The sequence below is a fragment of the Drosophila innubila genome (assembly GCF_004354385.1).
Source record: "Drosophila innubila isolate TH190305 chromosome 2R unlocalized genomic scaffold, UK_Dinn_1.0 1_C_2R, whole genome shotgun sequence".
Lineage (NCBI taxonomy): Eukaryota > Metazoa > Arthropoda > Insecta > Diptera > Drosophilidae > Drosophila > Drosophila innubila.
This window is the reverse complement of record NW_022995374.1, coordinates 9374270-9402231: the sequence shown is the minus strand read 5'-3', so window position 1 is coordinate 9402231 and position 27962 is coordinate 9374270. Positions and strand designations below refer to the sequence as shown.

At 39.0% G+C, this 27962-nt stretch overlaps 2 protein-coding genes across 2 annotated transcripts; one reads left to right on the top strand and one right to left on the bottom strand.

Moving 5' to 3' along the window:
• The first annotated feature begins 599 nt into the window (after positions 1–599).
• On the top strand, positions 600–27535 carry LOC117782844. The gene is made up of 4 exons (XM_034619901.1): positions 600–752; positions 12187–12282; positions 12696–14732; positions 27317–27535. The coding sequence occupies exons 1-4, from the start codon at positions 600–602 to the stop codon at positions 27533–27535; spliced, it is 2505 nt and encodes an 834-aa protein (XP_034475792.1).
• On the bottom strand, positions 16568–18451 carry LOC117784888 (cytosol aminopeptidase). Its single transcript, XM_034622741.1, has one exon. The coding sequence runs from the start codon at positions 18231–18233 to the stop codon at positions 16656–16658; it is 1578 nt and encodes a 525-aa protein (XP_034478632.1). The 5' UTR covers positions 18234–18451; the 3' UTR covers positions 16568–16655.
• Positions 27536–27962: the final 427 nt, after the last annotated feature.

Sequence of the window (27962 nt, the reverse complement as noted above, 5' to 3'; positions counted from 1 at the left end):
TATTGTATTTTAACAACAACAAAAATAAGCAACAATATTACAGAAGCTGAAAAAATGATGATGAATACTTTGCACAGAAAGGCAACTTGCAACTGGCAACAGACAATAAAGGCGGATGATGAAAAGCGGTAAGGAGTTATCGGCTAGCAGGTAGGGCATCGATATAGATGATTTTAATAATAATAATAATAATAATAACAACTTCTTGTATAATGAAAACTGGCTTTGCCGTCAGCTCAAGCCGGAAATGATGATGAAAATGACTATTAAGATGCTGTGACCAGGCTAAGAATTTCAATCAGTGGCCATAAGACTTGGTCGGGCCAACTTTGTGATTGCATAACTGTGCTGCGGCCTGCGTTGCCGTTGTCTGCCCCAGCGGGTGGTGCAGCTGCACTCCAGATACACAGGTAGCAGCTCCATTTCCCGTCAGCGGGCAAGCATTCTTTGTGTGCATTGAACTGAGCTTCTTCGCTCACCGTTTGCCAACAGTTTTCTGTCAAAAACAACAACCACTTTGCGGCACTTTAAGCTCAACATCAAGTTAGCAACCGCAGCCGCAACTCCATCAGAAAACCAGCGTTGGCCACACTTTTATCATGCGTGTGGTTTTCAGCAGCGCGGTCAGCAGGTCGACAATAGACTTGGGATGGGAATTGGGATGGCCTCCGAACGATGAGAGCACTGAAGCTGGAACTGCATCCAGCATCCAGCACGAGTATATTGGCAAACTTTTCATGTTCGACTTTCAAGTGTGCCATCGTGGCTCAGCTCATGGCTAAAAGTTGTTTGTATGCTAGCTGCGGTAGCAACCAAGTGTTTATTTTGCGTGTATTTCAAGTGAGTGTTTGTTTGCATATTGCGGGGGAGGGTATAAGAAATATCTGATCCTTGACTGTTTGCTTGTTAGTGTGGTAAATTATTCAAATTGGAAAATCCAAGAGGCAAGAACTTAATACGAGCATGTTGAGAGTTGCTCGAAGTCAAGAGGTTTTGCACATATGGCAGAGGGATAATCAAGAAAATTAACAATTGTTTAAGATCAACTGAGAGAGAGAGAGAGAGAGAGCAGCAACTGTTAAGAGAGCAGCTGGAAGAGAGAAGACACTGGCGATTGGTGGTAATTGCTTATAATAACTTACTGAATATTATTTTAAAAAGAAATTGATTACAATTAAATTTTTTATAAATATGTATTATATTTCTTTTTTCTTCTCATTCTCGCTCAGAGCTTTATAACTGAGCCTGCATAACAAATTTAATTTTTAATTACTTGGGAAACTACATTTTTTCAAAACGTTTTGTCACATAGATGAAGCTATATTCAAGAGTCTTCTACTGAGGCAGTGTGTGAGATAAAAAAAGAAAAGGTCTGCTTCGCCAAATGGACCATTTGCTTTGAAAACCATTTAACAATTTTAAATAAAATTGAATGCGATTACGAAGAATTACATTTGCGGCCGGGGTCGCATTGTCTCCATAAAAATGAAGTGGCTTCGGCCCAGACGAGGTAAAGCCCCTGAAAAAGGGCGGCATGTGAGTATTCGTAGCAGCGACGGCTCAATTCAGATCCAAATATTCTACGGGGGCTTGACTAACAAGCTAAATGACAGTTGTCACCCCTTCCGCACCACTCCCCCACGACACGACACGAAATAGACAAGGCGAAATTTAAAAGGAGTCGTCGAGTCGGAATGGGAGTGTAATCAGTGTTCGTCTGTGGGCGGGGGCGGGGGCGTGGCCACAGACAAAGACAATTGAAGTTAATGCGCGCCCAGGGCGCAATGCGCCCACACTCCGGGCACGCCCATTGTCCCATTGGGGACAGCTGCTGGCCATGCGGTTGCCATTGCTATTTTACTTTAGGATTATTTTGTGATTTATGCGGTCTTCGAGTTGACATGCAGATTTAGATTAAGAGCGAAGCGAAGGACATCTCTAGCAATTGCCAAAAGCGTTGCTACCAAAATTTAGTGGCGCTGCCAACACGCGCATATATATACATATATTCGGGGCGGTTCAGAAGCCCAAAGAGCATGGGACCACTTGGCGTATGAGTGATATTTTAGTTTGTCGTTTGCGGATGTCGTTTGTGGCATTAAAAGATTTCGGATTTTCGGTTGCTTCCGTTGAGCACGCATATAAAGGATTTATTATTAAAGCAAATTAAATACCACCCCTTGATAGTTTGGCAGTTGGAACTGAAAGATTGGATACATTAGCAAAAGCGATAAAAGTTTAATTAATTAAATGGACACTGTGATGCTGCTTTATTTGCTGAATTAATTTACACAAACTTTGAGGCAGATTTATCTGTCATTATGGCTTTTAGTTATCCACAGATAAACCGCTTAAATAATAATACTACTGGTCTTTTAAATTTAGTCTTTGATTAGGTCAATATATTTTCACATTCCAGTTAAATTTGAACTGAATTACACAAAAAAATCAAGATATAAATGAATCTATTCGTAAATAAAAGAAGCTTGAGTTTTTTCGTAAATTGTTGTGGTCTTTTATTATTGAAAAGCACAGGTCAACACAGCTAGGCACTCACATGACTCAACTGTCGCCTTCATTTGCCACAATTGCCACAGACAATGCTTCAACGAAAAGCAATCATTCGCACAATTAGAAATCGTACTTAATATCAAATTGTTTGCAATTACAAAGCATTTTAGAGCACTGCTAACTTGGACTGAGAGATGGGAGGGGCAAGGGGCACAGACATTCAGCAATGCAGCGACATATGAGACAGGGTCAGAGATAAATTCACAATCGCACCCTTTGTTGGGGGCAAACGGCATTGGAAAAACACAGAGCAACAATAAAGTAAAATCAAACAAACCGAACCAAACCAAACCGAATCGCATCGAACAGAGCTGAAAACAACAACAAAATGTTTCAAGAGCCATCAAGTGAATTTGACTTAAAAATGGGCAAAAAATTACGGCAATTAAAGTGGCAAATTGTCTCGAAGAGGCAACGTTCAGTTTTGCAAGGTTTTTGTTTCTCTATCTCTCTTTATCTCTCTCTCTCTCTCTCTTTCTCTCTCTATCTCTCTTGCTCTCTTTGAACTCTATTATTTTGACTTGACTATCGACACACACACACACAAAAGCACCAAGCACATAATATATACATACATTCTCATCGCCATTATCGTACACGGACTTTGACTGGACGATTGAACCTTCTCCTCTCTTTTCTCTTCTCTCTTCTCTCTTCCCTTTCCCTCTTCCCTCTCTTGCACCTTCATTGCCTGCTGCCTTCCTCAGTTGTTGATATTTCGCATTGTGAAATGGAGCCTTAAATGAGTTTTCAGTTGACTTCGCTCCACTTTTTCTTCCACTCTTTACCCCTCTCGCAATCCCATTTATCAGGCAGCGTTCTGTTCGTTTTCGGGTTTCGTCTGAGTTTTGATTGAAAACCCTTTAATTGTCTTTACAACGGAATTAAGAAAATGATGGCATAGAAATAAAACAAAAATGCAGTGAAATGTATTGTATAAAATAATATACTTAGGGTTTTTGGTACACAGCATAAACAAATTTTAAAAGCTATGAAGAAAAATCATTAATTCAACTAATACTAAAAAAGTTAAGGTTTAAGCCTGGACACAGCTGTAAAAACAATAAGAGATTTGTGGAAAATTCTCTCAAAGCATATCGTTTAAGTCTAAGGCTGTATATTTAAAGCAAAAAAAAAAAGAATTCGCTACCAATTTAAGATCTAAATTTCTGTTCCTTGCTTAATGTTTTTTATGGCCTTTAGTAGGCACCTTTGAGCCAAATGCAGCAGCTGCTTAGTAAGGTTCTTAAAACATTGGTCAAGTCAGCAGCTGCCATTTCTTATTATATCGGTTCGAAAATCTCAATTAACATAACTCACCTCACCAATGGCCAATGTGCGATGCGATAAACTAACTTGTCGGCATTGGAGGCCAGATAGCAAGGGACTACGGCAACTTCCGATGGCACGGCATTCGGTATTCGGTATACGGTATGAATGCCGTATCAGATGGAAGCAGGAGAGCAACGGGGCCATCTAGTAGGAGTACACGACTCATTGTCAAACTGGAAATTGTGTTCATAAATCAGAAACTGTCGCACATGTGTGACACCCCAAAACCAATGTGTGCATCGTAACCCTCGTGCAATCCTCACTTGCCATCAGTTCCCATCACTTGACATCCATGGAGCAAGGCGCACGTTTATTGTGTGGTCAATTTGCTGCGTTGGTCACACTGGCGATGGCTATGGCGATGGCGATGGCATTGGCGTAATTAGATTTTGGGCTGCTCGGGTGACCACGCAAACGGGAAGTGGCAGACAATTAAGGCAGCAGCCAAACATCCAGTGGCCAACAGGCAGTAGCCAGTTGCCAATTGCCAGTTGCCGATTGCCAGTAGAGCAACAGTATTCAAGCCTGCAATGAAGGAAGCATAGGACGGCTCAATTAAAATTTACAAACTGATCGCATCAGCATCGACACAAAACCACAGCCATTTCCTCCTAGCTGAATGACCAACTGTCCAAGTATACAAAAAAAATAACAACAAAAAATACCAAAAACAGGCAAACAATTTAGCGACCATTAAGTGTTTGCTGGCTCTGGTGCCATTGTCAAAACTGGACCATGACCATTCATCAAACAGATGTCCAACAATTAAATCGCACGCACTAAACCCGAGCGTCAACAGCAACACATTTGGCCACAAAATGTCGTAGCCGGTTCCTCATAGATTGTTGATTGTTGTTGTTGTTGTTGATATCATGGCACAAGACTTTGATAGAAAGGGGGGAGGAAGGGAAGTATCCAAGTGCTTGGTCTGCGCCTCCGTTGTCATCTCATCCTCAGTTTGTTAGTTGGCCAAACTTCCGCACCACGAATGAAGACGACGATGACAACGACTGCATCCGCATGCAACTTTCTGTATGAGATTTCCGCCTATTGCAGCTGCAACCGCCTAGGCAAGGGGCACGGCGGTGGGGGGCGACTCCAGTGGCACAGAGCTCTGTATACAGCTCCTTTGCCACTAATGCGCATCTCTGAGTGCGAATTTATTACGAGATTATACATCTACCACGACTGCTGCAATTAGGCCCAAAGCCGAGCAGACAGTGTCAGGGCTAAAATTTATGGAAAGATATTCCCTGAACTGATAAAAATCACAATGGTACAAGTGGGATGATTAACAAAACCCTCACTCTCAAATGTATAAAACGACACTTTAAACTTGATTCTGAGGAATTTAATTTTTTTTGTAAAAAATCATGTCAAAAATGAGAAATATTATGACTTGTAAAGTAGCTAGGTCAGAGGCATGAGCAACTTCGAACTGTCATAACTTTGTTAAAACCCAAGCGGAATGTCATTTTGATCATGGTTTGGCCTCTATATTCATTCTGTATTCAAATTTTGTTCATTTAGAAAAATTAATTATTTTCGACCAAGATTCGATTTGGATGGTAAGGGGGGACCCTTTGAAATTTTGAAAATTCAAAATTTTAAATCTCAAGTTTTCACTTTTAATCAACTCCTAATAACGTAATTAGTATAAAACAACACTTTAAAATTAATTCTGAGACCTTTCATTTTCTTGTAAAAAATCATGTCAAATTAAGATATATTTTGACTTGTAAAGTAGCTAGGTCAGAGGCTTGAGCAACTTCGAACTGTCATAACTTTGTCAAAACCCAACCGATTTTCAAGCGGAATGTCACTTTGATCATGGTTTGGCCTCTTTATTCATTCTGCATTCAAATTTTGTTCATTTAGAAAAATTAATTATTTTCGACCAAGATTCGATTTGGATGCTAAGGGGACCTTTGAAATTTTAAAATTCAAAATTTTAAAACTCAAGTTTTCACTTTTAATCAACTCCTTATATCTCAATTAGTATAAAACAACACTTAAAATTTGATTTTGAGACCTTTCATTTTCCTGTAAAAAATCATGTCAAAATTAAGAAATATTTTGACTTGTAAAGTTGCTAGGTCAGAGGCTTGAGCAACTTCGAACTGTCATAACTTTGTCAAAACTTTACCGATTTTCAAGCGGAATGTCACTTTGATCATGGTTTGGCCTCTTTATTCATTCTGCATTCAAATTTTGTTCATTTAGAAAAATTAATTATTTTCGACCAAGATTCGATTTGGATGCTAAGGGGGGACCCTTTGAAATTTTAAAAATTCAAAATTTTAAAACTCAAGTTTTCACTTTTAATCAACTCCTTATATCTCAATTAGTATAAAACAACACTTAAAATTTGATTTTGAGACCTTTCATTTTCCTGTAAAAAATCATGTCAAAATTAAGAAATATTTTGACTTGTAAAGTTGCTAGGTCAGAGGCTTGAGCAACTTCAAACTGTCATAACTTTGTCCAAACTTTACCGATTTTCAAGCGGAATGTCATTTTGATCATGATTTGGTCTCTACATTCATTCTGTATTCAAATTTTTTTCATTTAGAAAAATTAATTATTTTCGACCAAGATTCGATTTGGATGGTAAGGGGGGACCCTTTGAAATTTTGAAAATTCAAAATTTTAAATCTCAAGTTTTCACTTTTAATCAACTCCTTATATCGTAATTAGTATAAAACAACACTTAAAATTTGATTCTGACACCTTTCATTTTTTTGTAAAAAATCATGTCAAAATTCAGAAATATTTTGACTTGTAAAGTAGCTAGGTCAGAGGCTTGAGCAACTTCGAACTGTCATAACTTTGTCAAAACTTTACCGATTTTCAAGCGGAATGTCATTTTGATCATGATTTGGTCTCTATATTCATTCTGTATTCAAATTTTGTTCATTTAGAAAAATTAATTATTTTCGACCAAGATTCGATTTGGATGGTAAGGGGGGACCCTTTGAAATTTTGAAAATTCAAAATTTTAAATCTCAAGTTTTCACTTTTAATCAACTCCTAATAACGTAATTAGTATAAAACAACACTTAAAATTTGATTCTGAGGCCTTTCATTTTCTTGTAAAAAATCATGTCAAAATTAGGAAATATTTTGACTTGTAAAGTTGCTAGGTCAGATGCTTGAGCAACTTTGAACTGTCATAACTTTGTTAATACCCAACCGATTTTCAAGCGGAATGTCATTTTGATCATGGTTTGGCCTCCATATTCATACTGTATTAAAAATTTGTTCCTCTAGAAAATTAAATTATTTTTTGACTATTAAAGCCATGGTTCTATGTTGATGACAATGGTCCCCTCTTTGAAATTTTGAAAATTCAATATTTTTAATCTCAACTACTTCACTGTCTCGATCATAACTCTAATGCTAATAACTCAATTTCAAATGCAACGAATACTGCCACCCCTCTATCCACGACTCCTCTGTCCACAAAAGTGATGTGAAAGTGCCACTCTGTCATCCCTCTTAGCCCCTCATGGCCACAGTCTCTGACTTTATTTTGGCGTCAAAACTTGCACTAATCGTTGCCATCGCCGCAGATGCACCGGGACGATAACTCAGGCCAAACCTCATCCAATCTCTCAGCGGTTGCTGCAATAAAAATAATCTCCTAGCTACTTCATCAGCCGAGGCGCGTGCGTGACTTCGACGACGACGACGACGATGAATGCGAAACTTGCAACGTGTTGACTGTGCCTCATTTTTGTGGCTGTCTCTTGTTGCATAAGTGTTGAACTTTCACATGGCGCGCGCTTGTGCCAATTGTTTTTCCAATTGTCTGCTGCCCGCAAATTTAAATTATCTTCCTACAAATCATATGATTTTAGACACGCAAAGGGCGTCGCTTATTTTGCAAAAGCCATACTTGTTCACCGCAAGAACAATTAACTACTTAATCCATAATTCATATCTTGCCATTCAACATCAAGGAAATAAGTAACAATTTGATTAGAAAATGTTTTCAGTCATTTGACCAAAGCCATGTCCAAAAATACAACGGCAAATTGACAACGGCTTGAATAAAACGTAAGCAACAATATTGATAAGAGAGATATTATCTATCCGAAAAAGCAATGCCCTTATGGTATGATATACTCCAGATTTTTTCAGTTAAATAATTACAAATATAAGAAGAATATTATCTTATTCTATAAGTTCTACTCTTTTTTAAAATACTGATTATTACTGATTATTTTGCCCATTTTTACAATTAATATTATAAAGAGATTATGCGTATGTTTTTATTATAATGAAAAAGCTCGGAAATGTTTTGTCATGTGAGCCTCATCATCAATTAATTATACCCTCTCGTGAAGATAGCAGATCAAAAACGACTCTGGAATTAAACATGCAACAGACACACAAGCGAATACAAGCAAAACAACCTCACCGACAACAACAACAACAATAGTAACACTAACATCAACAACTAATACAACAACAACAACAATAGTAACAACTTTTGGAAAAACTGGCTGGGATGTTTGTGAAAAATGCGAAGCTGCAAAACACACACAAAACTGAAGTGGCGCGAAAATTTGAGGCACAGTTGCAGCAACAGCGCGCAAGCGTGCGGTTTTCCTTCGGTTTGAAAAGGCTGCGCCAAAAATAAACAAAAGAAAAGCCAACTCAAATTAAAAGTCGCATTAAATAAATGAGAAACGAACGAAGCAACGGCAAAAGCAACAGCAACAGCCACGGACCAAGTTTAAACAAAGCTCAAAGCTAAAGTTAAATTAAATAGACAAAGTTTGTTTATGCAAATGGATATGAACAAAATATTTCGAAAATTGTATGCGAGTAATAAATGTGAAAAGTGCTTGAAATGAAAATAAAAAACGTTTACGCTAAAAATAATAACAACAAATTGGAAAAATCTGACATAATAATACATTTTATTTATCACATTTTTAAATTTTGATATTTAATTGTTTTAAAAGGCTTAATTCACAATCTACAAAAGCATTTAAGTTAGCGACATAAGCTAACTAAAGTTTTTATGCAAATTGAGACATCATTTAAATAATTACATCAAAAGGCATAGAAGACAACTTAACAACGTTGCAATTGCCGCCTCGTTTGTGGCACTTCCGACACCAACCAAGCGACAAAAGTTGCAAACAAATCGTGGTAAATAAAATGGCAACGGGCCACGTTAATAGTGGCATCTGCAACGGTCTCATATGGCTGGTAAGTGTGGAACGCCCAGTAAAGTTGATAATCTGCATATCTGAGAAGAGAAATGGGGAAAGCCATTGTTGCACTAATGAGTCAGGCGTGTAAACGTCAAATGATCTATATAAAATGAATGTTACAGGCTACATTGTTCGCTCTAATACTACAGTTTTACAGTTCAAGTGTTTTATAGGGTATCTTAACTCGTATATTTGCAGTGCGGGAATTCTAAGCTCACTTTTCACGATAAGGAAACTTAGCTACAAGTAGTCGGAAGTCAAGTTCATTGGCAACATTTTGGATTGACCATCAAATTTAATTGCAAACATTAAAATATGTTTTCGATTTTTATAATTTTATTCATTTCAACAGATGGAAGTTTTAGCAAACAGGCTTCATATCGATTGGGATGGATTTTATGACCCCGGTTCGCAACATAAAAACGTTCGCCGTTATCTAAGCGCAGACTGCACAATTCCAAAAAAAAACCCAGGCTTGACACCATAGCAAAAAACAGCCGCAAAACAAGAAAACTAAAATTAAAAAAAAAAAATAAAATAAACAAAAAACATTTGCCAATTGCAATCGAAACTGGAAATTTGCAATTTAAATGGATGAAAACTTCGCAGCAATTTTCACATTTCTTTTGAACAATTTCTCACAAGCATTTCCCCCTGTGGCAGTTCCTGCTTCCTGCACCAGGCAGGAGTAGGAGTAGTAGACTTTGGTAAGCTCGCATCTCCCACGCCAAAAGTCTTTTACTATATGTGCATTGAACTTGACTTTGCTTTTCTGCTGGCCACCGCAATATAAACACAAATACGTATAAGAGAAAAACTGGTTTTGAATGCAGCCGGCCAACAAGCCAAACGTCGAACTCTGCCACATGCCACATGCCATTTGCCACTGACCCAACACTTGCATGCCCAGCAACAATTAGTCAAGCTCTGCCTTTTGCCTGGCCCTATATCTTTGACTGTGTTGCACAGATTTCAAATGTTGAACGCAAAGAGAATGCTGATTAACGAAATACCCTACACCGAATTCTGATATAAAGTCTAAAACATTAGTTTGTTAAATTTCATGATGTTTGACCATTTGGGACTTTGTCAAAATTGCACTGAAATCTATGTGGAAAATCTTGTCAAGTCAATAAGCAAATAAAGATATTCGGGAATTCATGATTAAAGAAAATCCAGAGACATTTGCATTAAATGGCAACAACAATGGTTTTTGCAATGATAGATTTTCCCGACAGACAATCTCAGACATTTGATAATAGTCTTATGTTAAATTTATAAGCATCAGGGACAAAAATCGAATTTAAATTCAAGAGCTCACAGTCGATAAAGCGTTTGCAGTGAACTAAAATGCCGACAATCTCATGTCGTTCCTTGAGGCTATAAAAAATTCTTAACTAGTTTTCGCAGCGCTTTTCAAGCGATAAAACTCCCACAGTAAGAACAACAATAACATGACCAGAAATAGCAAAAACAACAACATATAACAACAATTTTTTATTGGAGTTTTCTATTGAATTTTAAAAATGCACGCTCGTGTCCAAATGAAACCAAAGGACTTTTCAAGCCCTACCAGCAACAATAACAAAAATATTACGTATATACATACATGTATTGAGTATATAGTACATATTCCAGCTTCTACCACGACTCTAAAAGTGTTAAATAGAAAACCCATAAAATTTTATTTAGTAAAGATGACAAGGCGCAGCGGGTAGAAGGACACTGACGTCAGCTAAAAGGATAACTAGAGCAGAGCTCGGTTCATGCAACATGTGGAAGGGGAAGGCACAGGTGCAAGGGTGTAGCTAGTTGGCAAGTTCATAAAAATTCACTCAGGCGCACTTTTAACGACCGTTAAATGTTTACGCGGTTGAATTTTTAACGGCCGTTGACAGTTCATTTGGATTTGGATCTACGGGTTTTGTTAAATGGCCTTTTAGCGTAGGCTGCCATACTCCTTCCAACTCTCCAGCGCCATTTTAGGGTTTTAGAAGCTCATACGACTGAGGAAAAATTAACTAATTCTTTATAATTAGTGTCTGCAGAAATGGATTACTATAATAAGTAAAATATCGATAAAACGATTTTCGCGAAAGTGATTTTCAGCTACTTTAATTCGACTATATTTTTGATTTTCATAAATTTGTCAAATATTAACCAATTTTCATGTGGAGGGCAAATTTTATAATTTTTTTGGCGTTTATTTTGAATCTGCATCAAATTTAAGAAATTCAATTTTTTCCTTAGCTGTTCGTTTTTCCATACTTCTCCTTTACACTTTTTAAAACAAAAGTGATTTGGGAAACTCAATATTTACAACTCGATATATTATTTGCCGATTAATCGACAACTCGATTCTTCTTTTCCGATTTAAACTTTATTCGAAATTTTAATTTACATCACAAAATTTAATAGATAAGATTTCATCTTAAAGATTATAACAATAATAAATATTAAAGTCATTACATACTCAAACGAATAGTATCCTTAGTTATATACCATCATGAAAATTGTACTCAACTTAATGAACCCCAGGGGAAGCTTGGCCGATATTGCATAAGCAGCAATAAAGCCAATACCATAATTGGTCTTACATAAGCAATGTGTTAATCGAGACATTGGAATGGTGGCTAATAAGCTAATACCGCAGACAGGTCCGCAAGTTTAATGGCCATTAATGCAAAGCCATGCTACAAGTTCAACGTTGTTGTCGTGAAAGTGGACACAGATAAACAGCTAGACAATCGGACATACGAGTACTCGTACATTGAGTCGAGGGAATCCGCTAAGAGGTGCACTGCTCCAATGCGTGCTTAACGGGTTTTATGGAATTGAATCCAACAACAGGTGTTGGGTGGCAACAACCAAATGTGGCAGGTACTTCGATCGTTCAAAAGTGAAAGTAGCTGAGAGGAGGCGCAGTTGGACAGCCTATTGATTTATTTATTAAAATCAAATATATATGTTTCATATAAATGAACTAAAGTTTTTGGAATTTTCAGTTCAATGTACATTGCCATAATATGTTAATAAAGCAACTCTCTATTTTAAGATACTGATCCTGTTTTCATTGAATCTTTTGGTATTAACTAATGCCGCGGATAACTGGCAACGTTTGCCATCGTTGGACACATTTGTAAGCTATGAGGTAAGGCACAAAAAATTGTATACCTTAGATAAGTACAAGAAAAAATTGCATGCAGATGTAACCCGGCTTTGTGCGTTTCTTTAGGGTCCGAAAATTAATTATAATCTGATGTAACGTATTTAAAGTATTACATAGCAGAACGATCTCCCTGTTTCAGATTGATATAAAGCAGATATAATAATAAGGATAACAAAAAATATAAGTTTTAAAAATATTAAAATAAAAAAGGACATATATTTTTTACGACTATGTTATATCCGATAGCAATGAATTTCTGAGAGCCGATCAGCATAACACTGAATCCTTAACTATAAGTTATATAAGTATGCCATTCTATTTACCAATTATCCCTTTAAAAATGTTCATTGAACCCGTAAAAACTAATACTATTGATCTTTTTGGGATATTATTAGGACATGCAGCGCTACTTTGATCAGCGAAACTTTAAGAGCATGCGTCAAATTGACAATCCCACCGATGACAGCTACTTGGCCGCTTTTAATCAGTATAATGAGCAGCCAGCACAATCTGCCCAGACTGATCATCCGCGGTCCAAGCGAGAGCAGCGAGCTCGGGAACTGCCGAGTGCTCCACGAATGCTGCGCTTTGAGCTCAGTGATGCCGTGGAGCCCAGTGCAGAGTTGAAGCAGTTCCTGCGCCAGCATCATGATCGATCGCTGAGCAGCTCAGCTGAGCCGAGTGCCACAGAAAACAAAAAGAAGTCCGACAAGCCGCGTCGCTCTAGAAGGTCGACAGTTAATCGCCAGCCAGCCAACTTTAAGGTACAAATGATTCCCTTCGAGACAACGGATGCACGAGAACCGGATGCAATCACAGCCAAGCTGATAAATCGAGCAAGAGCTTTGGATATGCAAAGGCATTCAGCTTTGGTTCAGGAAGGAATCCAAGCTTCAACCGCTCCCCAAGCTGCTAAACAACCCCTAAAGTCCCGGGGACGCAAGTCCAAGCGATCCAAGCGATCAACTTCACTGCATGTCATGAAGTTTGAGCTGGCAGATGCAAAGACATCCTTACCAGCTGGCCTACAACGCTCCGGCAAGAAGATGTCCATGCCCAGTCTGCTGACCATGGAGACACAAGCGAAAGTGAATCAAAACCAAACCAAACAAGAAACCACCATGGATGACAACCTGGTATCGTCTGGGGAAAGTGCAGCAGAGACTAAGCGCCTGTATGTCTATAAGGATGCACCCTCCTCAACTCACGTCAAGTCGAAGAAATCGATAATTGGTCTTCCACATGAGGTGCATAAGGTCATTACCCATCTGATCAAGGACGGTCATGGAGGCAAGGCTTATGTCAAGTATTTGCCACCTCAGAGTAGCAACTATGAGCACTTCAAGGCCAAGGCAATCTCCTACAGCCACAAGCCAGCTATCAAATACGTGCCAGTCAAGTCCGTCGAACCAGTTCAAGTTCACATACAACCCGTGCCCGTTGTGGAACAGCTGCGTTATGTCTATAAGCCAACCTTTGCAAAGGTATATCCCGTTGCACCCACCATCAGCCAGCCAATTGTGGTGCAGGAGGCACCAGCACCCGAGGAGGTGCATCACACCTACAGTGCCGCATTGGCCGCTCCTCAAGCTGCAGGCGCAGCTGCAGAAGTGCCCCATCATCATGCTCATCTGGCCACAAGTATTGTCAGTCCACAGTTCCGGCCATCTAAGCCGGATCCCTTGCAAACGGAGCTCGTGCACGCGAGTCCCATCTATGGAAGACCTATAGAGCAATACAACTATGAGATTCAATCGGAACCAACTCACTCAGTTGCTCCACAAATGATCAAAATCGAGTACCATGCTCCGTTGGATAGCATCAATGATCACTACAAACAGCTGCCCGAATTTCAGGAGCTATCCACGTTGATTGGCAAGTCGCCAGATGATCAAATCCATGGTCTCACCTACCTCCTGGCCAAGGAGATGCAGGCCAAGCTGCAGCGACAGCCAAAACAGCTGCTGGTTGCCCAGGTGCACGATCGTCCCCAGGACAACACGGCGCCCATTCAGTTTCATCCCACACAGCAGGCACCCGAGTTGGCCAAATTGAATAGTCCAGAAATGCAGGAGCATGGCCCGTTGGGCGTTCAGCCAGGACGACTGATTGGCATGGCCAAAACCAAGCAGTATGTGCCCATTGTGGAGCCGGGCAACAACGATGTCGCCGAGTTGCCGGTGGTTGCCAGCAGTGCTTCAACAAAGCTGGCCACACCCAATTCCTTCATAGATTACACAGCCGGCCATGGACTATCCAATGGCTATGAGGGAGTCCGCGATGAGCATCCATTGACCACTGTGCAGCACATCGTGCATCATCCCACTGCGGAGCATCAACACGAGGTGGTAGCTGCACCTTTGCCAGCTCAATTGGAGGCAGATAAGATTACAACTGGATTGCACTATGTGCACAATCACGGAGAAAAAGCGGTGAGTTCTATGCAAATATAATATTATAAGTTTACAGCTCTTAAGTACTCAGTCAACACATATTTTCAAAGCTGTTTGCTTGCCACAAAAACAGATAAAAAGGACCTTCAAATATTTTTATTTTAGAAAAACAGTTGCCACAAAAATGCTCATCACGAAAGTGTTGAGTTTGAAAATAATTATTATTTTTTGCACAAATAAAATAGATGGTTTATTATAATATATTCCTTTTTAATTTAAATGGTTATGGTACTTAAAAAAAACAAAGAATACACTTTAGAAGTCTTTTGTCTCTTGATAATTTCTCATGGATAAAATTTGGTCAGTTTTTTCAATAATACGAAAATAATAGTTATTTTTCAATCAGACTTAAAGTAAGAAACATCATCATTAAAAAAATAGAAAACGTATTTTTACAAATGCTTTAAGTAAATCGATTTTAATTCCATTATTACATTATTTTAATCGAGTTGCCAAGAGCGTCAGTTGTTCTGGCAACAACATGCCTGAGGGAGAGTCACAAAGGCTTAGCGCGCCTGAAAGTGTGGTCTATTGATTGGCTTAGGCAGAAACACAGTCAACATAACATAAATATGCCCAGGCAACAATTGAAGGCAACAACAATGGCAACAACTCCCCAGACACGACAATGTCGCAGTCACAACAATGAAGCGCCTGCAGCAAGGTCCTCACCTCCCTTCACCTCAAACTCACCTCAAACTCAAACTCATTCTCATGCTCATGCTCATCCTCATCCTTTAGACCATACTCTCATCGAGTGATATCCAATGACTCCAACTGAAACTGCGAATAAAGTTGGGGCAGGAGTTGGGTCTGGAATTGAAATTGGGATTGTGTGCAATTCATTTTGATTGCCGATCCATGTCTCGCCGGTAATGCACTTAATCGAATAATTTTCAAGTTCGACAAGCATTTTCAATGTCGTTAGCTAGGTCCCTCAAGCCCAAACCCCACCCCCAAACTCAAACCTCTTACCGTCTGCTACCTGCAACTGGAAGGCCACAAAGCAATGCAAACAACTTCGACTATGCGTTTAAATGCAGACTACAGACTACAGACTTCAGACCGCTCAGACTGCTCAAACTGCTCAAACTGCAACCTGCGAACTGTGGCTTTGTCTGCCTCGCCTCACAAAGCGAATCCAATAGATAAAAAAAAGAAAAAGATATACGAGTATATATCTATGTGCATATATTCCTTTGAAGCACCGCAAACACTTGAAACGTTTTTAGCAAATTTATAAGGAAAAACAACTTCTTTATTTGCACCTGATAGCATTTGAGCAGACGTTGCTCGTATTTTATTTTTTTTATTATACCCTACACAAACTCTGGAAAGGAAAAACTTTTTAGATCTCTTAAAGCATGTATATTTTTGAGCAGCAACTGAGTCAACATATCAACACTAAATTGTGTTTGGTAATACATCGATTTTATCATTATATCTATTTCATTTTTATATTATATAAAGAACTAATTTAATGCCACATTATAAAGATATCAAAATATTTCGAGGCTGCGCATAGGATATCTTTGTAGTCGTGCACATTTCCACATTCTGCTTTGTCTTGAGCCAAATTAAAATGAAGCAAGAGTTTTACGATGACACTTAATTTAAATGATTTTTTTTGCCAAGGGTAGCTTAACAATGGTTAAACAAAACGGCAAGAAACTTTTAAGGAAATCGACTAATTTAAAGTGTTTCCATTTATAGTAGCGTAGTAATTCATATTTTAATTAAATTGTATGCAGCAATCTAAATATTAAATTTTATACCAAACCCAAAGCTCCTCACAATTATAAGCCATTAGAATGTTAAATGTCAAGAACGTCTATGCGTATATTTTTTTATGTACATCATTTCTGTAACAGCGAAAAAAAAAACAATACAACACTCAAATTCTTACTTGACTTCGGGGCATGCCATCTGGTAAACGAATTGCACCAAGGTGCGAGTGGGACGTCCAGTCATGTAACCTGTGGTCAGATACGGCACAATTCCGTAGGTTGTCAGTAGGCCAGTGCCACGAGTATCAATGTGAGCCCAATCCGCGCAGGGCACCAGCTCGTGGAGAATGGCGGCAGCTAGGCAGGAGCTGGCCTCACCACGTCCATCGTTGCTCAGATCGTAGCCGGTCTCGTCGGTGACCTGCTTCTTATAGTACTGCCACAGTGGCATGCGCCATACACGATCACCAGTGAGGGATCCAGCACGCTGGAATTGCTTCCAGATGTAGTGAGAATTGGAGAAGATGCCAGAGGCGCCGCCGCCATAAGCGTTCTTCACTCCGATGCCCAAGGTAGCCACATCCACCACCAGGCGTGGCTTGTATGTCGTCTGCCCGTAGAGCAGTGGATCAGCCATTACCACCACGCCGGCCTTGTCAACATCACGGATTGCCATGGATCTGGCATTCAGCAATGTGACGACATCGCCCGGCTTCGCCGACATGCCCGATGGCATATTCTCGCACAACGGTATCACACAAGTCACATTAATGGGTAGCGAAAGGGCCGCAACGCAACGCATCATCCCGATGACGGCTGCAGCAGCAGACATGCTGCCACGGTACTCGTCCATGCCCTCGCAGGGACGCAGATTGATGCCACCCGAGTTGAAGGTGATGCCCTTGCCGACAAACAGTATCGGCTTGTCCTCGGGCGCAGTGCCGCAGTAGCTAATCTCGAGGAGAACGGGCGGCTCGCAGCTTCCCTTGGCGATCATGAGGAACGCATGCATGCGCTGCATTTCGATCCAATCCATGGTGCGCACCTCGACGGTGATGCCGCAGGGGCAAAGGGCATCCACAGTGGCCTGAGCGAACATTGTGGGTGTCATGCAGTTGGCTGGAGCATCCGAGAGACGCCTGGCCAGATTCTGTGATTCCGCTTTGAAAATACCACGTGTCCAGCCATCCATATCAGCTGAATCATACAATTCCAATCTGGGAACGACGAGACGATTCTTCTTGGCCACATTATCTGTAAATCTCCAGACGCCTAGAGATGCACCCTCGGCCGCTTGCTCGGCATAGTCCATGGCATCAACGGAAACGGTGTGGCAACCCTGCAGCTGCAATGATCGCGCACCAACACCGGCTGCGACACGCACATTCTCCATGCCCTCGTCCAGCATTTCAAGTTCATTGAATCCAATTCCCTCAATTCCCACGCCCACAACAGCCACAGAGCTAAAGTCCGGATCAACATTATTGAAGACACGTCCGCGTCCCAAACGCCCATCGATCTGTGTCTCACAAACCAACTGTCTCAGTTTGCCGCCGATGCGATCGTTGATCTTCTCGGCGGACGCAGTGAACTTGGGCTCCTTGTCGCCCTCCTTCATGTAAATGCCCAGGACCAGACCCTTGCCACCGCCTCCAGAGCTTTCAGCGCCGCAGGCAAACCGCACATTCATCAATCTAACCATACGACCGAGTCCGAGGACATTATTAATGGTATTACGACGCATGTGCTTCATCTTGAGTTTAATTTATATATAAACAGTAAATTTGGAATTTTGACGCTATGGACAAACGATAACCGGGCTATTTTTATTTTTTTTTTTTTTTATCAAAATCTATATAAAAATTTCTTAATTTTCACAGAAATAAATTTAGGGTTTTTTTACTTTTATACAAACTCTCTGATGTGTGCAGGTTAGCAACTAAAATACTTGTGGAATCCTAGACCACATAGCTCCTAAGGTACGAAAAGTTGTTGAATTTTCAAGGATGATGTGATTGAACATTTTTATCAAGTTACTTCAAATGAATTTGTCATGATAAGCAAGTATGCTGTGAGTGTTCAAGTAGAAGATTCTTTTTACTGTAAAAATTCTAAATATATAAAACTACAAATAATAGCAGCATATTTTATAATAAAGTGCTTATTATCAGCATAAAGTCTTCAATTGACTTTGAATGTAAAGGTTTCATTTCCGATGGGATTGACATTCTAAGCAGACCAATTTGTAGAAAGGGAATTGAGGGAATTACGAGTGTTGCCAACATGCCACCAATGGAGGAAAGTGCAACAAATAGAACTTATTTCTGTCAGTTGCTTCAGTTGCTTCACTCGCAAATCGACTTAAAATTGTTTTCGAGCCAAAGACTTATTGACATTTTGCGCATCGTTTTATTTGATTTTGCTGTCGCTATTTGAATTGCTGATTTCGTTAAATTTTGCAGCTCAAAGCAATGCACTAACTTACACAACATTGCTGTTAACTTGGCGCATTAGCATGCCGTAAACAAGTACAGTTGCCGATGACTCACTTGCCCATCATATTGAGGACAGAAGACAGTCCACACATTGTTTTACTGCCGTTTAGCATGATTTTTAATAGGCTTTAAGCCATCTCCCTGTTGTTGTCCAAGTTGGGACAAACATTCACCGTTGCTCGGCTGGAATTTTGGCATCCGAAGTGGAAGAGGGGAAGCTGCCAGTTCCTGATGTTGATGCCTGACTGACAGCCAAACGACACTTGTTAGGCTCAAGTTTTGGGCTACAACTCACCCCGAACCTGCCTTAAATACGCCGTTGCAATGCCTGTCATGGGACTTGTTTGACAACAGCTGCCACAGAAGCTGGAGACGGAAACGAACCTGCCGCCTGCCATTTGCCACTTTCCACTTGCCACTTTCCACTTGCCTCCTGCATCCTTTAGCCAGCTTGTAAAGCGTGCGGACATGGTCAGATTTTTCGGGCATTTGTCATTTTATTGTGGTCGAAATGGTTGGTAATGGCCTCTCAGTGTGTATGTGTGTGTGTATTTGAGTTTGGAGCTGGGAGCTGGAAGTTGGGAGCCTCCTGTGACCAGCTGCAGGTGCAATATTTTCTGGGGGCTAACTCACATATTTTAATTCCATTTTTATTTGAACCCTTTTGCTGTTTTCCTTGCTTTTATTTGCCAACTTGCTGTGCAAGTGTTGAAAAGCGCTTGTCCAGTATTGGGTACAGTACCAAATGTGGGGGAACAACTTTAATTTAATGAAGCTAGCCAACGGAAACATATGTGCTTTAGAAGGTTTGGTATTTGGTATTGAAAAGTACTTGACAAAAGATTGTTACTTGGGACTTGGTAAAAAGGTTCAGCTACTTTATGAGAGTCCTTACTTCTGTACTAAAGTGGGAGAAAGATAGAGGTTTAAATCTGGCGACATATGTTGCCAATGTGAGCTTCAGAATGGGTGCATAATATCCATGGCTAATAAACTAACTGAAGTTCTAAGTGAAATAAAGAAATATTTATAATTTAAGCTGCAGTGTCAATAATGTTATAATAATCTTATTGTTAAGAAACATTACAAGTTTCACAATCATTTTTCAACTTTATAATAAAAGTGTGAATTTACTTTTGTTACAATAAAAGTCATATTATATAAAAAAAGAACTCAGATATCAAAATCAGAAACTTATCGATGGCTCAGCAGAACCAAAAGTTCACACCAGTCTAACATTGACTTAAAATTAGCTTCAGTTCACTCCCTCACATAATAAACCGCTGCTAAAATTTAGCTTTCAACTTTAGACTAGCAGAAGCAGAGAAAACGTTATGAAAAAAGTCATCGCATTTTCATTCCCGCTGGTCTGGGTTCCCCCCTCTGTTCCCCCCTTTGTTCCCATCATGTATTGACAGTCACATTCGCATAAAAATCACGTAGTTTGTCATTTTGCCTGCTCGTCTGTCATGTCTTTGCTTGGACGCATTTTATCTGTTTTTTTTGTGTTTTTTTTTTTGGTCTGCAGCAGCAGCTGCCACGCAATCAGCCCAAGCACATTGCTGGCAAAGCCAACAAACTGATAACTCAATTTTGGTTAGAGATATGTCCCCTCCCTTAGCTCTGGCCATGGCTCACTCCACCTCTAAGCTCGAAATACTCTTTCTGATCATAATTCTGACGGAAATTGCTAACAAGCGAACCATAAAAACTGTGTGGATGTGAGAATTATTTTTTTTATACCCTGAGCCCATTGAAAATGGGCAAAAAAGGGTATAATGTGTTTGGCAGAATGTATGTAACAGGCAGAAGGGAGCATGGTAGACCCCCCAAAGTATATATATTCTTGATCAGGATCAACAGCCAAGTCGATTGAGCCATGTCCGTCTGTCTGTCCGTCTGTCCGTCTGTCCGTCCGTCCGTCTGTCCGTCTGTCCGTCTGTCCGTCTGTCCGTCTGTTTGAACGCGTCGATCTCAGAGACTGTAAGTGCTAGAGACTTCAAATTTGGAATGCAGGTTTGTGAATACCATACGCAGGTCAAGTTTGTTTCCAATTTTTGATGCCACGCCCCCTTCGCCCACAAATTGAAAAAAAACGATTTACAGGCGCAATTTTTGACATAGCACTCCCTAACTGAACAATCAGTTGAGAAGTATGCGTATTAAACGACCCTGAAAATTTCAAAGCGATTGACCCATAAATAAAGAAGTTATTTCGGAATTTAGATTTAGTTGAATAATTACATTTGGATGGCAAATCAAACGTGCGAGCGAGACAGCATGTTCACGTTTGTATGCAAGGCGCGCACAAAGACAGAACGAATTAGTACCCATTTTTTTTTGGGTACCAAATAAGAATTAAGCGATAAGCAAAAATATTATCTATATCATGTAGTGAAAATGTTAATGTATAATTTATGTATATACAAATATACAATTTGATTAAAATATAATTGTGTTAATATATAAATATGTATTTTTGCATGGCAAAAATCAGCAGAAGCTAATAGCTATGTATGAAATTGCATGAGAGAAATAGCGATCATTTTGCAGCACTACTCTTGCATCTTTGCCGAGCACTGAAAGCTGCAAAATAATAATTTTAATTATTAATATTTTCGATTCCTTACACATTTATATAATAAGTATCTGCTTATTATCGTTGTAAAAAAAACTTAGCATTTCCGCTTTAAGAATCTCATAAAATTAGACATTGCCTTTATTTCAAATTTCGCGCACTGCAGCAGCCTTTGGCAGGCTTGAATTTGTTGCGTAAGAGGGAGAGTGAGAGAGGAAAATGGGTGCTGCCAGATTGCAGGCTGAGCAAAGTTGTAGTTTGTGGCTACTCTTGACACACGCTACATCGATTGCAAGCGATTACGATTACGACTTGCGATTTACTAATTTATCAATTTCTAATTAATTTTAAATAAGTTTACTATATTAAAGTTTATTATATTAAACTTATTTAAAATTAATTAGAAATTGATAAATTGGTAAATCGCAAGTCGTAATCGTAATCGAGTGATGTATTAGTTCAGTGAGGCATTAATAACGTAGTCTGCAGTGATAAGCACAGTGACTTCAGAAAACCGAAAGTTGTTCATAGTTTCGCGTGTGTAATTTTTGATACCCTGAGCCCATTGAAAATGGGCAACAATCAACTTTTATAAAAGAGTACATGGGCTCAGGGTATCCTACTGTCGAGCGTGCTCGACTGTAGCCGCACCTCACCGCGAGCGAAGCGAGCCGGGGGTAGGCGAGCGAAGCGAGCAGGGGGCGGAGCCCCCTTGTTTTTTTTTGCCATTGAAAATGTGCATTTTAAATTTTTGTCTCATGCCTCGCTCGAAATTATGCAACACATTTCTGAGGACAGATCTGGAACTAGAACTGTGCTCGAGTACTTGCATAGCCTCATAATTGCATGTAAAACTTTTCGACTGTGACGTTGCAGACAATTGTGTCAATGACTGCCGTGTGGCAATGTGGCAAGAGGCAGTCACAGAGGCAGGCAAAAGGCCCAGAGTTGCAAACGATTATGCCAACGTCAACGGCAACACCGGAATATACCACCGGAATATACCATGCCCACTCTTGAGCACGGTCTGATCAGGTACAAGAGACACACACACACACACACACACACACACACACACACCCACACACTCGCGAGGGTTGATTCGCCAACTTTAACATTGTAAAATTGGTTTTTGTAAATTGTTTGGACACAACATTTATTTCCATTTAAATGCGATTTGGCTTGTTTTCAGTTCCACACCGACCGGTGTTCTGCGGTGGCTATGAATAGCTGTGTATGTGTGTGTGTGTGTGTGTGTGTGTGTTCGTTTGGTTGTAGTGTGTGTAACCAAGCCAACACTTGTTCAATTTTAAATGAACATTCTGTTGGGTGCTGGAGCAATTGCCACTGATGCACATCTGGCATGGAATCTCTCCACCATCCTCCCCTGGAATCCCCCTATGTCTCATTCTCATCCTAAATCCAGGTGCTTTCCTGTGCTTTTCCAGCTGTCCCTCAAGGTTTTCGGCATCGGTTTTGAACTGTTTTGCTGTGCTTAAGCGAATTGTGTGAATAATAGAAAATGCACTGGGATTGCAATACACATTACGTTAGTAACCAACATGGCTTAGTATTAAGCACTAACTGTTTAAGCACTTTCGATTTTCCTACGGACAGTAACGAGCCCAATTGAATAAATTTAATATAACCGACAAATGGGAAAAGTGAAAACTATTGAAAGCATGGTTTACCTCTAGAAATTTGTATTAAAGAGCTGGAGAGTGATACTCTACAAGTCCTGGAGCCAGGATATTCGTCAGCATTACAACAAATTTGATTAACTAGTGAACAACATAAATCATCAGTCTAATGATGAGAACGAGTTCCGATGAGTGCGTTTTAGATTCCGGCCAACGGCAATCAGTTAGCCACAATCAGCACACAACAAGGAGACGGGGTGGAAGAACGGCATCAAAAGCCGACAACAGAATAAAAGCCAAGTGATTTTAAGGGGGTGAAGCTGTGGCCAACAAACGGTCAGATTAATGGCCTAAAGAGGCAGCTTTCTGAAACGGAAAAATCCAGAGCGCATAATGAAAATCAACAACAATGCTGATTATATGCAAAACAAAAGAAATAAAAGCACAAACGCCTTCAAGTGCCATATAATTTTCAGTGCGTCAAAGGCATTGCTCAGAGCAACAAACAACACCCTCACCTCCCGATCCCTTTAGCAATAAAACGTTAGCAATCATCGCCTCTGTTTCCGTTGCCCACTTAAAGTGCGCTTTCCGTGCAGATTGGCACAAACAAGTGGAAGCGTGCAAAATAAAACGCGTCCAGTTACCAAAAGTTGCTGTGGAACTTATTATACTATGACGGCAATATTGCTGAGGAATTTGAAGAAAACAATCTCGACTGCAAAATATTATACTATCTCGGGGGTTGCCCATCCGGTAAAATATGTTGATCTGGTTTGATTTGATTAGATTCCGACATTGGGTATTTTCATTTTTGGTACCCATTTTCGGTTCCCTTTTTTTTTTGCTATAATTTTTTAAATTTTTACACTATTTTTTTTTTAGAAATTTCTTGGTTTTTTTAAATAAATTATCTAACTTCTCTACCCGAGGGCTGACGAACTTCGAACCTTCATTAAAATATTTACCTTAATTTAGTCAAATTTCTAAATTTTAATTTTCATCCAATTTATTAAATTTTATTGAGTTTTGCGCTTGAAAATTTGCAATTTTTGCAACTAACTTTGCCAAAATATAGTGAGCTCTGTGGGCACGCGGACAGAAGCTGCTTGGCATGACAATTTGCAATTGGCATCACATACTTTTAGGCTGACCCAGCCAAACAACTAGCTGTGAAATGTAAAAGCTTGCTTAAAAAAACATACTCAAAATAATATTTACATTGGACACAGATAATATTGCTCAAACATGAACAAAGGACTACAAATTACAAGATTAATTTATTAAAATGGAAAGTCAAAAACGTTTAGAAAATATAACAGTTTGAGCTCTAATTAAAACTACACTGCATATTTTTCAAGTACATAAAAGTATGCAGCACATTATTTGTGAACAACGTAATAAATAGTAACATTTCATAGGGCTGGAAATGACAGAGTTCCACTGTACTTGTCCACCCGCACTCAACTGAGCAAAACTAAACGAACTCACGTATTATGGCCTCAAATTGCATTTTGCACTCGACTCGGCTCACAATTCGCTGGCACTTTCGGAGAAACGTGTTAAATGCAAAATGTGTAGCTCAAAAGTGCCTGAAAATGTTCAAGTCCAGCAATGTCTTTCAAATTTCGTGTTCGACCAACTGTTTGTCATATTTTTGTAAGACTAGGGATGTGCCTGTTAATGCTCGATGTCCTGCCGACATGAATATTACTTATTCTACACCCGCTTGTCTGCATCTAATGGCAACTCAATTTACAGTCTAGAAAAATTGCATTGTCATCCTTGCAGCTTGTTGCTTTCATTTGAATTGGCTGTGAACATCAACAGAGGAATGTTGCCTTACAGTTGGCACAAAAGATATGTGTACGTTAGAACTATTTTTAATATGGCACGTGATGTGATTTGGCTATTGCACCTTTCTACAAAACACATTTTGATAGACAAGGATTGATCAAGTCGTGAAACAAGTTCAGTTTTCAATTTCATAAAGTGCATAGACCAGTTAGCATTGATTGTTATCTGCTTCGTAATTATGTACATTTAATCAAATAAAATTTTCAATTTAATTATGCAACCACAGCGCCCGTAATAAATTACTTGTCTGTTAAAACCAGATCCATCACAAAAAAAATCAAAGAAAATTTACATATTCTGTCTACTCTCTATTGCAATCGAATTCCCTTTGAGAGCGTATTACAATCTAATCCCAAACCTGTGAGAGCATATTTAAAATATATTACGGATCAGAAATTGTCTACCTGATTTTATCTTAATAAGTTGATTCGAATATTATTTTTTTATTAATATTTGATATTTTTTAAGATCTTGAAGAAAATAAATTATATTTTTCTTGCTAAATTTTAATGAAATGATAAATATATTATTATTTGTTATGTTTTTGTCCAGTAAACAACATATTCGCTTTGCAAGTGTATTTGGTATTCGGCTAACTATTCTTTTCCGTTAGTACTAAATATACAAAATGGTTTGAGCAGCGGCTTTGCATGGCAAAAATCTATTAACATTTTGCAGTGTTATTAATGAAAGATTCGCCATTTTCTAGACTTGCCACGAAGCATGTTGAAATCTTTTTTTTTTCATTGCATTCCAGGAAAATCATGATAAAAATGTAAACACAATGTTGGCCAATTAGTGGAGCAAGCATTTCTTCTAATTATAAGTGGCTGTACTTGGGTTTAAACTGAAAAAATTGGAAGAAGGAATAAAGCAGACATATAATTTACTTATTTTATGAGTAGTTTAAGATATTTAAGCAGCAACTTTACTGCAACTTTTATAATATTTTGGTTAATCTAAGCTAAGCTTTTAAGCATCAGACGCCTTCATTTCTTGGAGACTTTTTTTTTCTTTAGAAAATCTCTTAGTTGTGATCTAGCTTAGACTTGACTGAGTTATTCAAATGTTTTTTAACACTCCAAAGACAACTTGACAAGTTCCCTAGCCTGCACAAAACCTCAAAACACATAAATCTGCCAAAGCACGGAATTCTTTGTATGAGCCTTCAGAGCTTCCTGTACACTTGCCTCCGTTGACAAGAAAAATGCCGGCAACAACAATGTAACTAAATTAAACTTAATTTACAACTCATTAACATATCACAAAGTTTTGCCACGCCTCCATCCCTAGGCCGTAAAAACCACAAAAGCAGCCCAAAACATGTAGCGAAAGTTGTGACAATGTCGAGTCAACATCGAGATTCCAGGCTCCAAAGTGAATAGAAATGGCAGCACCCACACACACACACACACACACTCACACGCGCTCACATACATGTATTTACACACATACATACATGTTGGCATTTGCACAAAATATTTTATTTCATCTTGAAATGCTTACCAGCGAAATACTTACAATAAAAAGGCAACTCTGAAATTCGGGATAACATATTGTGTACAAAAACAAATCTGTGCAGCACACTAAGTGACAGTTGCTGATGGGCAAGAAGAGCAGGCGGGGAAGGGGGAAGTACTCGCTGCTTTATATATTGTTGCAAATTTCATTACACTCTCGCCTGCCTCAATACAATTTACAATCACATGCATTACAAAGCGCCATCTGAATGACAGTCATTCTCTGTCAGCCAGGCAGTCAGCACAGCTCTCTGCATATCTATTGTCTTTTCAACTATGTTTATTCCCTAAGGAAACATTTGTAATGCCAGACAATGATTTTATAATATATAATTATAAATATAAACCATATATTTTAGAAAGTAGAAAAATAGATATGGAATGTATGGATATCTTAAAAATAATTTTAAAAAATGTTTATTAGAAATGTAATCTAAATAAATATGCACTACATAATTGAACAAAATCATGTTTACATCTAGTCATTATAAGTCTATGTAATGCTGATTGAGTAAAATTTCCATTGGGTATTTTATTAGTGTTGTTGCTTTTGTAGTTGTCATCAGTCGCCAGTCTTTACTGTAGACGACAGTGTGCATAATACATTTTCGATTTTCGACATGCGCACGATTTGTCTATGGAATATCCATGTCGAATATATATATACACTTATGTATTGCATATATCCAAACATGAAACTGACTTCAACTAACCTAACGCGCCTTGTGGTGTCCTCTTCATTACAGCTGCAGTATGCCTCAAAGTATGCCTTTGGTTATCGCATACGTGATTTCCATACCGGCAACGATTTTGGCCACAAACAGAATAGGGACTCGCACGGCGTGACACGCGGTCAATATCACATTTTATTGCCAGATGGACGTATCCAGAACGTGATTTATCATGCAGACGATACGGGCTTCCATGCGGACGTTAGTTTCGAGACCGGAAAACCGAGGCACTAATAAAAAGGGAACAGGAACAGGAAATCAACTTCTAAAGCAACCATCCCAACTGCAACGGGTAATGTGCAATCAATGAAAACGAATACGAGTATGTGTAAGTTTAAGCTATTATTTAAGTCGAGTCGAAAGAGCAAAGTGTTTGGTTATTATTTTCCTTTATGCATCTGGTAAAGAATAATTAATTCCCAATATATATTAAATATAGCTTTAATTACACTGTATTGTCTAATTTATCATGTTTTCATTTACTTTATTAACATTTTGACCACTTTGTTTTCTACACACATACACATAGACTTTATTTATAATTTAAAATAAAAATGTTAATGTTTTTTATATTTGATGTTTGCTTTATTTATCTGATTATTACGTTTTGTTCGACTCGTTCATTGTTTCATCATTATTATCATTTAAAAGCTGATAGAAC

Excerpts from the sequence above, each read along its gene's own strand:
- LOC117782844 (XM_034619901.1), top strand. The coding sequence starts at position 600 with ATGCGTGTGGTTTTCAGCAGCGCGGTCAGCAGGTCGACAATAGACTTG. Across the intron at positions 753-12,186 it reads TTTTCATGTTCGACTTTCAA|ATACTGATCCTGTTTTCATT; the intron begins GTGTGCCATCGT and ends CTCTATTTTAAG. Across the intron at positions 12,283-12,695 it reads ACACATTTGTAAGCTATGAG|GACATGCAGCGCTACTTTGA; the intron begins GTAAGGCACAAA and ends GGATATTATTAG.
- LOC117784888 (XM_034622741.1), bottom strand. The coding sequence starts at position 18,233 with ATGAAGCACATGCGTCGTAATACCATTAATAATGTCCTCGGACTCGGT.